Below are 13167 nucleotides of genomic sequence, written 5' to 3'. Positions count from 1 at the left end.
TGCTCTTAGTTTTAATATTTTTGAGACCGCCTCTCATAGCATTTTTAATGTTGTTGAGACCACCTCTCTGGGCATTTTTTTAAGGTCACGTATATATCGAAATCTAAACTATTTTGTAAAGCCCATGTAATTGTTAAGTGCCTTGTTGGCTTGTTTTTCTTAACTCATGTTTCAAGTAAATGGACTTATTTGGCTGTTGACACGTTTTCCTTTTCTTTTCTAATAGTCATACCCATCTAATTACATGGAATCCATGAAGCCTAACAAGTATGGGGTCATCTACTCCACACCATTACCTGAGAAGTTTTTTCAGACCCCAGAAGGCCTGTCGCACGGAATACAGATGGAGCCAGTGGACCTCACGGTGAACAAGCGGAGTTCACCCCCTTCGGCTGGGAATTCGCCCTCCTCTCTGAAGTTCCCGTCCTCACACCGGAGAGCCTCGCCTGGGTTGAGCATGCCTTCTTCCAGCCCACCGATAAAAAAATACTCACCCCCTTCTCCAGGCGTGCAGCCCTTCGGCGTGCCACTGTCCATGCCACCAGTGATGGCAGCTGCCCTCTCGCGGCACGGAATACGGAGCCCGGGGATCCTGCCCGTCATCCAGCCGGTGGTGGTGCAGCCCGTCCCCTTTATGTACACGAGTCACCTCCAGCAGCCTCTCATGGTCTCCTTGTCGGAGGAGATGGAAAATTCCAGTAGTAGCATGCAAGGTAAATTCCGCCACGGCTCCATGCTGCTGCACTTGCTTAGCGTACTGGCGCTTCACCAGATGGGCTGGGTGAGGAAGCATGGGGGCAAGAGCTGTTGAACTCTTCAAAGGAAATACTCATCTGCCTAAGGCATTTCCTTTTTTTTCCCCCCCTAAAGTGTTGATACTGGAAGAGATCCCAAGAATCAGGATGTCTGTTTGATACCATGAGATGATTACTTTCACTATGTAATAGTCAACTTGGGGATAGAAAGAATCTTGACTTTATGTTGCTTTCTTGAATACCAACATGGTTCTAGGTAGAAAAGGCATTTAATAAATACTTTCTGATCGTGGCGAAAACTAATGCCACCTTGTTTATCAGCTGCTCACAGACAGAGGACTAAGGGGCCGAAAGGAAAAAATCCAGAATTATAAGAACGAATCATTTCAGGGCTGGTGTCTTAGGATCCAGGTCCCTATATTTGCTGCTTACTGGCAAAATAATGGTCAGGAGAGGTGAGAATCTCCCACAGAGATTCCTGCTATAATCTGCCAAAGGCAAATAAACCTGTCATATCTGTGTTGTAGATAGGAGCTATGCAGTAAGCTTTTAAAAAGCTGAAATTGGTAAACTGTACGTGGAGTGACTTTTCTATTTTTATTTTTTAGTACCTGTAATTGAATCATATGAGAAGCCTATATCACAGAAAAAAATTAAAATAGAACCTGGGATCGAACCACAGAGGACAGATTATTATCCTGAAGAAATGTCACCCCCCTTAATGAACTCAGTGTCCCCCCCGCAAGCATTGTTGCAAGAGTAAGTATATTTAGGTCTACCCAGCATTTGCATAGTAGCGTGCATCTTGGAACCTGGAAGAGAAGCACAAGATTTCACACGTGTGATGTGGTGTGGATGACCAGGAACGGCTTGTGGTCTGTGGCCGCCACTGGTCCAGTACCACTGGTCAAGATGGGAGAATCTCTCCAAAAACAATATGCTGTTACACTGACAACGCTATGACAAAACTTACATCAAGTTTTCATGGAATCAGTCATCCATGATTTTGCACCTTACCACATGAATTATTTTTGTTTTTTTCCATTCTTCCAGGCTATGTATACTTAGTTTTTCCATGATGAGAATCCTTGTATAGATTAAACTTGGTGTTCTGTGGATCATGTAAAGTTTTCATGTGGACACACATAGTCCTTACAGAGTGTAAAATATCCTGTAGAATTGCTATCCAGTAGGAAGGCTGTGCAGTATTGGTCAGCATCCAAGCACCTCAATGGTGGTTTCTTGTAGGTCTAACATGGTATAATATGGTAATTGCCACACACAGGTTCAGTAACCTCATTTATGGGATCCTGCTGTAGATAACCTTGACCTCCACCAGTGATTACACTGAAGCCTGGGTTTGTAGTTGCTAAGAAGATGGTTTTCAGGTCCAACAAGGATCCCACCTCTGCTCTCTACCATATGGATATGTGTGATCTTGGACTAGTCACTTAATCTTGCTGCCCCCATTTCTGTTTTCATTATTGATTGTAGTTGTAATTGTCTTGTGTTACGGTGCTTCAACATTGGATTCAGCAGCCAGCTTCCTAGTACAAAGGCAATGATTACCTCCACAGGGTCCCTTCCATTGTCCTCCTGCATCATTTTCCTCCAACTTGAATAAATGTTCTACCCACCTTTCTCCTTTATCTTCTCTACCCCCTCCACCCCGCCGCCTCTCACAATTAACTCTACAGCAGAATGTGAATTCTCTGATTTTAGAATAATTATTTTATGGTAACTTCAAATATATCCTAGTTGTATCCATATTCAGCTTGGGTAGGTACCTTCATAGTAGCTCATGGATTAATTGTCCACTGCACCCAATCATAGTCATTTTTGGTTTGGGTTGTCATATGCTCCCTAATAGATGAAGAAGAGAATAACTCTTAGCCAACTGCATCAGCAGGTGGGGAGAGAGTCTCTGATGGAATTATATTTCATTATTCCTCACAATTGCATAGTGCCCTCTTCCCTCAAAAAACCTTCCCAGGTGTTTTCAAAGGAATTATTTCATTCCTCCACAACAAGCATGTGGGAGTCGGAGCGAAAGGCGAACTGATTACCTGAGACATTAGATAAATCACCAATGATCACACTGCTAGCAACTGAGGTGCCTTGGGCTTGATCTCCTGCTTCTGAATCAGGGCTTTTCCTGCCATCTTGTCATATCCAACCCATTGCATCTGCTCATGCACTCAAGTGAAAGGAAAAAATGACTAGGCAAAATGGACACATCTTAGAGGTGGAATTAACTCTTTTTTTATGTGGAGGGATGTTTCTGGCAAGGTAACTAGCAACATGGCCTGCGCTTATAGTTGTTCCTGCATGGGTGATGAAAGAGATACTATAAAACTAAATAAAACCAACTGCCTCCATAGGGAGGGATCCGTTGACCAGACAAGTGTTATCCCAAAGTCTGGGTTATTATGAGTTGCAATGTAAAACATTACATAAGAAGATTTGAAGGCAATATTCTGTGCTCTGAATGCTGCTCAAAAGAAAATACTTTTCTCTTATTTTAAGTAATATTCTTTTGATGATCTCAAGCTCAGTGGCTTTTAATGATTAATGAGTAATATGCTTATTTTAATGCTGACCTAAGAATGCATTCTGCTTCTCAAAAAAATGCAACAGATTAGCCACAGCTGGGACATGTACTCTTTAAGTAATGTTCTCACAGATGTGATTAAGTAACGTCTTGGAGTATGCCCAGTAGCAGCCCACGTAGGAAACCAGCTAGCCAGGAAAGAATCACTTGAAACTAGGCACCCAGTACCACTGCAGTGAGGCAGCCCCAATAATATTTGCCTTAGGAAACCCTTCCTTTCCAGAGTCAGACTTAAAAGTACAGCTCTGAAATCCATTTGCTTGATTGTGGTGTTGCAGCTTTAGCATTATTTATAAAGGCACTCAAAGGTACATCAAATTCTTTTTGTTATAGATTTACAAAAAAGATTTCTTTGTTCTAAATATACAAAACTATATTTAGAACAAAAAGCATAAGGATCAGATTTCCCTATTGAGTTGTGTATGCGAATTATAGCAAACTTAAGAGGGGCTGTCTCAGCTCAAAACAGTGGACAGATATCTTATATGTATTAGCTCTCTAACTTCTTGGTTATAATAATCCCAAACCACCTCTTTGAAAATGGGAGTGGAGACCAAAAAGTGTGAGATCCCAAGACTCTTAATCTAGCCTTGGCCTGAACCAACATCAGTGTCTTCAGAGATGTGGCAGGTAACTGTGCTCAGAATGTTTGAGGGACACAGCTCAAGCAGAGATATCCTGGTTTGGGGACGTCCTCAAAAAATTCATGAAATTAAACAACCGTAGGGTACAAAGTTACAAATAGAATATTTTGAACCTGAAAATATTCATGGCTACCATTTATAGCTTTATCTTGGGAACAGACATTGTTCCGAGATATAACCTTCTGAGATGACATTATTATCATCCCCAGTTTACAGAGAGGAAAGAGGAAACTAAGACACAGAGAGGGCGAGATCTTGGCCCAGGATCACAGAGACTGTTAGTGACAGAGCTGGGATTTGTAACTGGAGCCCACAGCCTTTCAGTGCACCTTTATGTGTAAAATAAACAACTGGAAAGGGCAATCAGAATTACTGCACAGAAACAGTTAGATTCCCAACCCATAAAATCCAGCAATTGGGAGAGATTTCTAAAGTTATCTGAGAAAGATAGTCTCCCAGTATCCCAAAGACATATAAAAGTTTTATAGTTAATAATTAAATTTCTACCCCAGCACTTTATTTCCTGAATTTCTTTTAATGGAGATGAAACATTTTCATTAGATGGCATTAAAGCTGAAAGTTAAAAATAAATTGAACTTTTTTCTTTCTATTGAAGGATTTTAAATGAATAATTCAGCCTTATAAAAACTCTGTCTGTAAACCTCTCACTTTGCTGTGTTCTCTGCTGTTTGCACATATATATATATATATATAATTGAAGTCCTTGTTCTTTTCCCCCTCCTCACTACTTTATGTTCACTTTTCCATGTATCTAAACTTGGCCTATTTTATCCATCTCTACCACCCTTCCAGGTATTAGAGTAGGAAGGTGAGAGTCAAAACTGACAGTGTCGTTTGCTCATAATGAAGCATGAAAAGTAAATAAATAAATAAATAAATGATGGGTTTTTTTTTTTTTTAAAAAGCATGAGACGTAAGGTCACTCAAGAAACACACCTTTTATTCTTTTTCTAGTCACTTCTTAGCATGCCTGAAAAAGTGATTGACGAGATGTGTATTCAAATATTTACCAAGACAAGTTTTATATCAAGAGACTCCCTTTTGATTTTTATGGATAAATTTCTTTTATTCCTTTTTTAAGCTCACGAGTTAGAGTGTTTACTCTCATCAAATTCTTTTTTTCCTTTTCACACACCTTTTTTCTCCTCAAACACTTAGGCAAAATGTTCCTGTATTATATGGAACATTTTAGGAGCTATAGATTCAAATATGAAAGAGAAAGAAGTCTTTCATTATAGTTAGAGGTCAACGACATACACTTGTGCTATATCAAGTAATTAGTCATTAGGAAAGTGAATGAGCAGATTAGAACATTATGATTACTTACATTAATCAGCAGGGGAAGCCTGAGGAACTTAACAGACTTTTCCCAGCTCTTCCTCCATCTCCCTTTTCTCTCCACCTCCTTCTTGCTGAAAAAAGAAAGCTTAGATTATAAGATTTTTAACAGGATTTGGTTTCGAATCCACCCAGGGAAGGTGCAAACTCAGGAATGAGAGAGAAATCAGGAAGGTAGGGAGAACGTCAGGCATCCCATGGGGGAGCCGGCACCACATGAGCCAGCATCACGGGTGACCACAACACTGCATTGAAATTCTCCCTCATACGGGAATCACAGTGACAGTGGAGGTTTGAGTTTGTGAAGACAGCAATGCCAACTTTTTTGTTGTTTTTTGGAAGAGCCGGCATTTGAAAATTGCACATGAATTGGCAGTCTCTAAGGGACTCCAATTAAATGCCAATTACATAAAGGATAAAAACGTAGATATACTCTACAATGTGGTTTCCTGAGACTTAGGAGTTTGATCTTTTCCATTTTTCCCTAGCCAACAATAATGAAAATCAGAGCAGCCTGTGAAAAAATATAGTGTTCAGCATTGCCTAGAACCACAAGATTCTATAAGTAGGCAAAAGTTGACTGAGGGAAAGAGCCTCCCCAGCCCTCGGCGCCTGCCTCTAGCATAGCACTTAACCCTTCTTACTGTCATTACTTATCTCCATGTCTGTCTCCCCCTAGAGTGTGAGCTCCTCGAGGGCAGGAACCCTGTTTTTATTCATCTTTGTGTCCCGGTGCCAAGCACAGTGCCTGGCTCATGGTAGGTGCTCACTCAATGTTTGTTGAATGAATATAGCAGTGCTTCTTGGGTTGATCAGCTAATTTCTTTTTGTTTATTTTGTTGGGATTTTTTGTTTGTTTGTTTTTGCCCAGTGTTGTTAATGCTTTTAGTAAACTGATAAAAAAGGAAGAGCGTGCTCTCAACATTTTGCCTGTAACCTTGGCTTTCACAGGAATCACCCTTCGGTCATCGTGCAGCCTGGGAAGAGACCTTTACCTGTGGAATCCCCGGATACTCAAAGGAAGCGGAGGATACACAGATGTGATTATGATGGATGCAACAAAGTGTACACTAAAAGCTCCCACTTGAAAGCACACAGAAGAACACACACAGGTAATAGAAACACCAGACCCACTTCATCTTCCTTCTAAAGAAGTATTAGAATGGAATGCAAAGGTTGTTACGATGAAAGTTTTCAGGCATCTTGAAAGTCACCATAGTCATCTCCAGATGTGTCGTCTCCAGATTAGTTGTGCAGGATGAAGATATTGCTAATGATTTGCCTTTGTAATAAGTTAGAATAGATTCAAAGTAATCCCCAAAACAAGGCCGCTCACAATCACTTGCAGTTCTGTGCTCCCTAGCAAAGGAGGGAGAAAGGGTTGGAGCCTTCGCCGCTGGAATGGGGGAAGTGTTTTCACAGTCGAGGATGTGGCCTTCCTATGAGCTATTTCACATACCTGCATTGTAAATTCATGAGCGAAGAACAGTCTTTGTGCAGCACAAATTAATGCAACAGTTTAACACAAACAATTCAAATAGAAGCCTGCCCTTGAAGGAAAGAAAAGTGAAGAAATGTGGTTAATATTGGTCTTCTAAACTTGAGGGAACTCTTATGCCGTTCGTTGCCTACCACATTTGTTCTAGGATTTCTTCCATCTCGCCCAATACTGAATATAGAGCATGAGCAGCCAGATCATATAAAAGTCATTACATAGCTGAGAAAAATGTGAAATTGGTCTCGGTGCCAAACATTTTGGTAGTAAAACATCTTAAGGAAATCATACAAAAATGTTTTAACAGCCAGGTGCAGTGACGTGCACCTGTGGTCCCAAATCCTTGGGAGGTTGAGGCAGGAGGATTGTTTGAGCCCAGGAGTTCAAGTCCAGCCTGGGCAACATAGGGAGGCCATGTCTCTAAAAAAAATTAAAAATGAAATCTTTTAACAGCCTGATTGACTATTAGTAGTGGTGATGTATATACAGTAAGGCTCATCTCACCTCAAACTCTTTGATGTGAAATTCTAGTTTGACAGCAGTTTGCATCTGTGTACATTTTCCTTAGCAGTGTAGGTTGCTTTTCTGAGTCTTGCAAATCATTTTTACTCAAAAAATTTACAAAGAGGAATCTGAGGTTTGGAAGAGAAAAGGGAAGGAAAGTGGCAAAATGGAAGTGAAGTTTTTAAGTGAATCCTGGGAGGAGGCAGAGGAAGCTAACACCCACAGAGAGAGCTGAGGGTGATAGCCTTGTATCTAGAGCAACGCCCAAACAGCAGTGCAAATCGATGATTACTGAGGGCATTGTTGAGGCATTAGTGGGACCCAAGAGGTGGATGTTACCCACTTCCAGCCTCAAATTAAAAAGACATTGAATATTTGGGTGACAGTTTAGATGTAGGAAAAAAAATGCCTCTTTGTGTGTGTATTCTGTACCAGGAAGCAGATAATAGAAATCCTGCATATCTCATTCAAATGCCAAGGAATAGTAATCCCTCAAGGCTTCTAGAGAACAAAGGGTGTTAAATGGGAGTTAATTTTGTCATACTCATGACCCTTATGACTAATTTAAAATGTAAGATTGCCATAATGGCCTTTTTATTTGTGGGGGTCTCCCTTCATCCTGGTTCTCCCCGTCATTTTCTCACAAAGCGCTTTTGTTCCTTATCTGTAAATGATCCTTATCCTACAGGAGGGGGATGTAAAAACCTGGCTCAGGACAGATGGGGAAGAATTCGTATATTTTAGTACCCCCGAATTAAAGCATTATACTTAGGCATAATTGTTATTGACTAAACAAGAAAATAAGATGTTAATCCCTAACAGATACTTCAGTTGTTAGAGACTTCATATTTTTGGAAAACTATAGAAAAGTTTAAGAAAATCCCACAAACTTTCAATTTGGAGTTCTCATTATCTCATTAAATGAATAACACTGCATATAATTAAGCTCCCAAGCAGGTTTAAGATTTGGGAGATATGCAAATGCAGATCACCATGTGTTCATTCACTATTTGGTAGTCCCTCAGAATGGATTTCAGTGACTCTGTGTTTTAAGAACTCTTAAAATTTTCCTCCTGTTTTTTTGGCAGAGAGCCAATGAAACATACGGTATTAGTTCATTTTTTTCTTACTTGTCTTGCAGTAGTTTATAATGCACTGTATTATTGAAGAACAAATGTATGAACATATCTTGGAAATAATATTTGTCAAGCATTAGCTCAAAGATCTTTACTACCTTTACAGAAAAAAAAATAGCTCTTTTCTTTTTCCTTTTGCAGGGGAAAAGCCCTACAAATGTACATGGGAAGGGTGCACATGGAAGTTTGCTCGGTCTGATGAACTAACAAGACATTTCCGAAAACATACTGGAATCAAACCTTTCCAGTGCCCGGACTGTGACCGCAGCTTCTCCCGTTCTGACCATCTTGCCCTCCATAGGAAACGCCACATGCTAGTCTGATTGCCTCTGTGTCCTGCCTCAGCGTGACTCCCCACTCACCTGGCTCTCTCTCTGTCCTGCCTCCCATTATCTAACACATTTTTTACATGTACATTTTAATTTGATTCAGCTGGTCTGAATCTCTGAATTTATATCATCCAAAACTTCCATATGGTCAGTAGTAGATGTTCTCTAATCCTCCCTCTCCTTACCACGGGTCAGACCTAAAGAATGTGAACACTTTTTTTTTTTTTTCTGGGGATGCTAAGCAAACCCTTCTTATAGATACGTTTAATGTAATAAGAACAAGGGAACATGTAAACTAACATAACCAACTGTCAGTTCTCCATGTATTCCTCAAAAGAATGTCAGAGTAAATGTATTAGAAATACAGTATCCAGACTGCTAGTCCTTGCCAGAGACATTCTTACCTCTGCCCTGTGATAATATTTTATGCTTGACAGTGAAAACAGGTGTGGCCCCTTGCACCGGTTAGCTAGAAGTACAGCAAGATTTCAAGCCAGTGCAGTCACCTCTTCCGTCATTCTTCACAAATCTTGTCAACCTGGATCTTAGACTTCATCTGAATCAAGTTCTTTGCCCTCCTTTGTGCCTGCAGCTCATATGGAGGTCTTTGCCACCAATGGGAGATGAGCGCAAACTTTCCATCTAGGTGGGTGATGTGTAGCAGTTCAAGGGAAGGGTGCTGTGTTTTCATAGCATGGAGTCGGAGGAGAGGGCCATTTAGCACAGGGGAGCAGAAGAGGCAATTCCTCCTGGGCTAGGGGTTGTCAGTGAGGTTTCAACATTTTGTTAGCTGTGTGCAGCATTCCCAGAGCTTCAGTCTCTGTGCATACTCAGCTTTGCAGAACCATGCTGCAAAGCCATATACCGATAGGGTTATCCATGCAACTATCTCCATTCCTACAATGTCCTTAATATGAGATCATCAAACATTGATAGCAGGGACTCCATGGAATATTTGCCCAGTAATGATAAGAAATCTCTTGGGTAAGAGTATGGATGGTTCTTCTTTTACCCAATCTGCTTATAGCTTTTTTTGTAAACAGGGAAATGTTGAGTGGTACTTGTATTCCCTTATCAAATTAATCACATAGCTTTTATACAGAAACTCTTCTGTGTGAGCTGTTAAGGTGCCAAATTGGCTGTCATTTGTATTCATGACACATACCATAAAGCATCTGCTAATGCTTTAATGGGTTGATTCAATTAAGACCTGAGTGACACTATTTGTAAATATAACTAGTTGTGAAGCACACATACCTTTATTTTGGGAATTTATGAAAAAATATAGAAAACCACAGATCAGGGATTCATATATGTAGCTCAAAAATTCCCAAAAGTTTACTGTTAGAGTTGGCAATTTCCTATCACTATTTCAGTGTCAGAACAAACTGAAAATAATGGCTCGTGTTTATGTTGAAGATAAATAGCACCGTCATTGGGGGAAGTTATTCAAAAGCAGGCTTTTGAACACCATAGTCTAAATGCTAATAAAAATAATTCATACATAGAAATGTCATTGGTCCTGAATTTGAAGAAAGTGAGCAACAGTAGTTAAATGTGGGTGCATATAACCAAATTCCCCTTCATCAAGAATGGAGGAGAAGAGAGAAGAAGAATGAAATCCTGAAGATTCATCCCAGCCACAACTCAGGATCCAACACAACTTTAACTGGGAGGAATACATTGTTTGATCACTTTTAAAACATCTGTGAATGAGTGATTCCGGAGGCCTGTGAATTGTGTGGGGAGCTTACTTTGATGGCACTATGTTAATAAAAGTTGTAGGGACTGTGCACCTAAGAGGCTAAGAGGTCCCACTCATCCGCCCTGTGAACCAGCTATAAAGAAATGTAGTTGAGAAATGCAAAGAAATGTGTTATCTTGGCACTTGGGTTTGATTTTCCTTTTTTTTAAGCACTGCAAAATTTCTTTAGGATATTAAAACATCCTAATTGGGCTGTTTTTTTGTTTTGTTTTGTTTTTCAGCTAAAGGCAAAGAGAATTTTTTTTTTTCAGCCGAAGGTTTTCTTTTTTGCAACTATGACATGAATTGAGTGGTAAGATGGCTCTTTGAAAAGTAGATATTGTCTGTGTTGTAAATGCTTAGTCATATTCATGGCAAAGTGTTCGTTTCTTGAGATGGTTCTTTCACAACACACAAGAATCAAGATGGAACGCAAGGAAAATCTTTTTGTTTTGACCGAGGTGACCAGTTTGTGTGTGTTCCAATCCACAGAGAAGTGGGGAAAGGGCGAGAAAGGATCAGATTGATCTGGGATCAGCTTTGAGCCTGAGTTCAGTGAATAGCCTCATGGGCATCTCATGGAATTGATGCATTTGCTGTGGCATATTTAAATTTTGTTCAAAAGATTTTAAGCAAGACCTTGCAAAGACTCTTAACGTTACTGTTCAGCTTGCTTAGATTGTGTTAACAGTTCATTTAACAAAGATCCATTTTAACTCTGGAACAAAAGCAACCCAGAGCGGCCATTCTCTATTCCCACGCTGGTCAATATGCTTTCATTACCAATTGGCCCTTACCAAACTTTTCTTATATATATATTTGTATTTTACTATGATAGTTGAGAAATTTAGCCTCTTAGTCATTTTTAGCTGTTATTGTGGAAGACCTCAAATACAAGATTAGATGCCCTTGAACGTGTTTTAATGATGTGTGTCATGTTACTATCAATGGTGATTTCAATCACAGTATTTTAAATTGATGAGAATGATTTGTAAACATGAAGTTGCTATTATGTAAATTCTGTTTGTTATAGAGTTTCTTCAATTGTTACCCAAGTGTCATCCTAGAGAAGTCAGAAGAATCGGAATCCATCGTATTTTAGAGTTATGTGAATCTACATCATAAATGGGCATTAACATTCTAAATTGCTTGGTTTGGAGAATGTGTTAGCAGCATAGCTATATTCAACTAGGGAGATGCTAAATACACAGAAGTTTCAAGAGCCTTGGAACAGAATTACAGGGGAACTATATATGTATATGTATATTTTATTAAACACCCATCTGCACTATCAGTATTGCACTAATGTGGAATTTGAAAGACTATTTTGCCGATACTGTATATATGCGCATCATTCCTGATTAGATTGTTGTAAAGACAATCTGAAAGATCTAAGGTTTTAAAATAATTTGGTTTGAAAATATACAGTTGTCTTGAAGGAATTGCTGTCATACATGAAGTTGCTCCGAGCTGTCTTTATTCTCTTCTTGGTCAAGGTTAACAATTGCTAAATGATCGCAAATTCACCTAAACAATACATTTACAAAGCCATCTTTACATGCATTAAACGAGGGCTACAACAATATTGTTTTACAAATACTAGCACTTTTTTTCTGTTATGTACTTAGTGTTAGAGGGTCAAAATAATCTTTCTGCTTAGCATCTCTTAAACCATACCTGCAAATAATAGCAGGATTATTACATTTACAGTACTTTAATACTTGTATAAACTATGCAGAAATTTTTAATAAAGTGTAATATATTTTATAAGCTAATAAGACTGAATGGGTAAAGGTTTTTAGCATGCATTAGTATACTTGCAGATACTGAAACATTTTGGTAATCTTTCTTACTAAAGATGTGAATGTTTAATGTACCTTCTCTGTTTCTACTCTGTAGTCCAATGGGAATTCAGTAATGACATTTTGTCATGTCAAACTGTGAACATAAATTTGTACTGTACAGTCCTCATATACTATATTACAGTATGCAATATATATTATATACTTGTTAATAAAACCATCAGAATATTAAATGTGATCATGTGATTACTTCATATGCAGTGATCACTAGAGCAAAACTTACAGAGCAATGTAAGAACCCTCGCTTAGAACTTTACTTACTCTGATGGGCAGTTATTGATGGAGGGACAGAAAAATAGATCTAACTGGAAGATGAACCAACGGAATTAGCTCAGCCCTCAAGCTACGTCCCTGGTTTTCTGAAAATAGCCAACAGGAAGTCTTCTAGGCTGAAATCGTAAAACTGCAGACAATTCAGCAAAAATCTACAAACTCACCTAGTTCATTCTTGAAATACTTTGTGTATTTGTTATTTATGACCCCCTGCCTGCTTCCAAAAAGAACTTGCAGCGTTTTGTATTAAAAGACACATGTGTATAATACTTTAAACTTTTAGAGCAAAGTATCAAGACTCTCATGTTGGGGAGTGGGGAACGAGGAACAGAACAATAACGCATTAAATAATTCTGGATAAAAGTACTATTTTTCAAGCCTTTAGTAACCATGTTCATGGACACCGCATTCTCCAGCATCACATGAAGAAGTAGTTTCCAATAGGGATTTAGAGT

The 13167-nt window shown here is 39.2% G+C and overlaps 1 protein-coding gene across 1 annotated transcript in view; it reads left to right on the top strand.

Moving 5' to 3' along the window:
* KLF3 (Kruppel like factor 3) overlaps positions 1 to 12612 on the top strand; it is a 36714-nt gene extending 24102 nt beyond the window's left edge. The window contains exons 3-6 of the mRNA XM_030800972.1: positions 227 to 713; positions 1364 to 1514; positions 6321 to 6481; positions 8646 to 12612. Coding sequence (XP_030656832.1) covers positions 227 to 713; positions 1364 to 1514; positions 6321 to 6481; positions 8646 to 8827 — 981 coding nt within the window. The 3' untranslated portion in view covers positions 8828 to 12612. The remainder of the gene's footprint in view (positions 1 to 226; positions 714 to 1363; positions 1515 to 6320; positions 6482 to 8645) is intronic.
* Positions 12613 to 13167: the final 555 nt, after the last annotated feature.

The sequence above is a fragment of the Nomascus leucogenys genome, chromosome 20 (assembly GCF_006542625.1).
Source record: "Nomascus leucogenys isolate Asia chromosome 20, Asia_NLE_v1, whole genome shotgun sequence".
Taxonomy (NCBI): Eukaryota; Metazoa; Chordata; class Mammalia; order Primates; family Hylobatidae; genus Nomascus; species Nomascus leucogenys.
The sequence above is the reverse complement of the archived record's forward strand: the minus strand, read 5'-3'. Positions and strand labels throughout refer to the sequence as shown.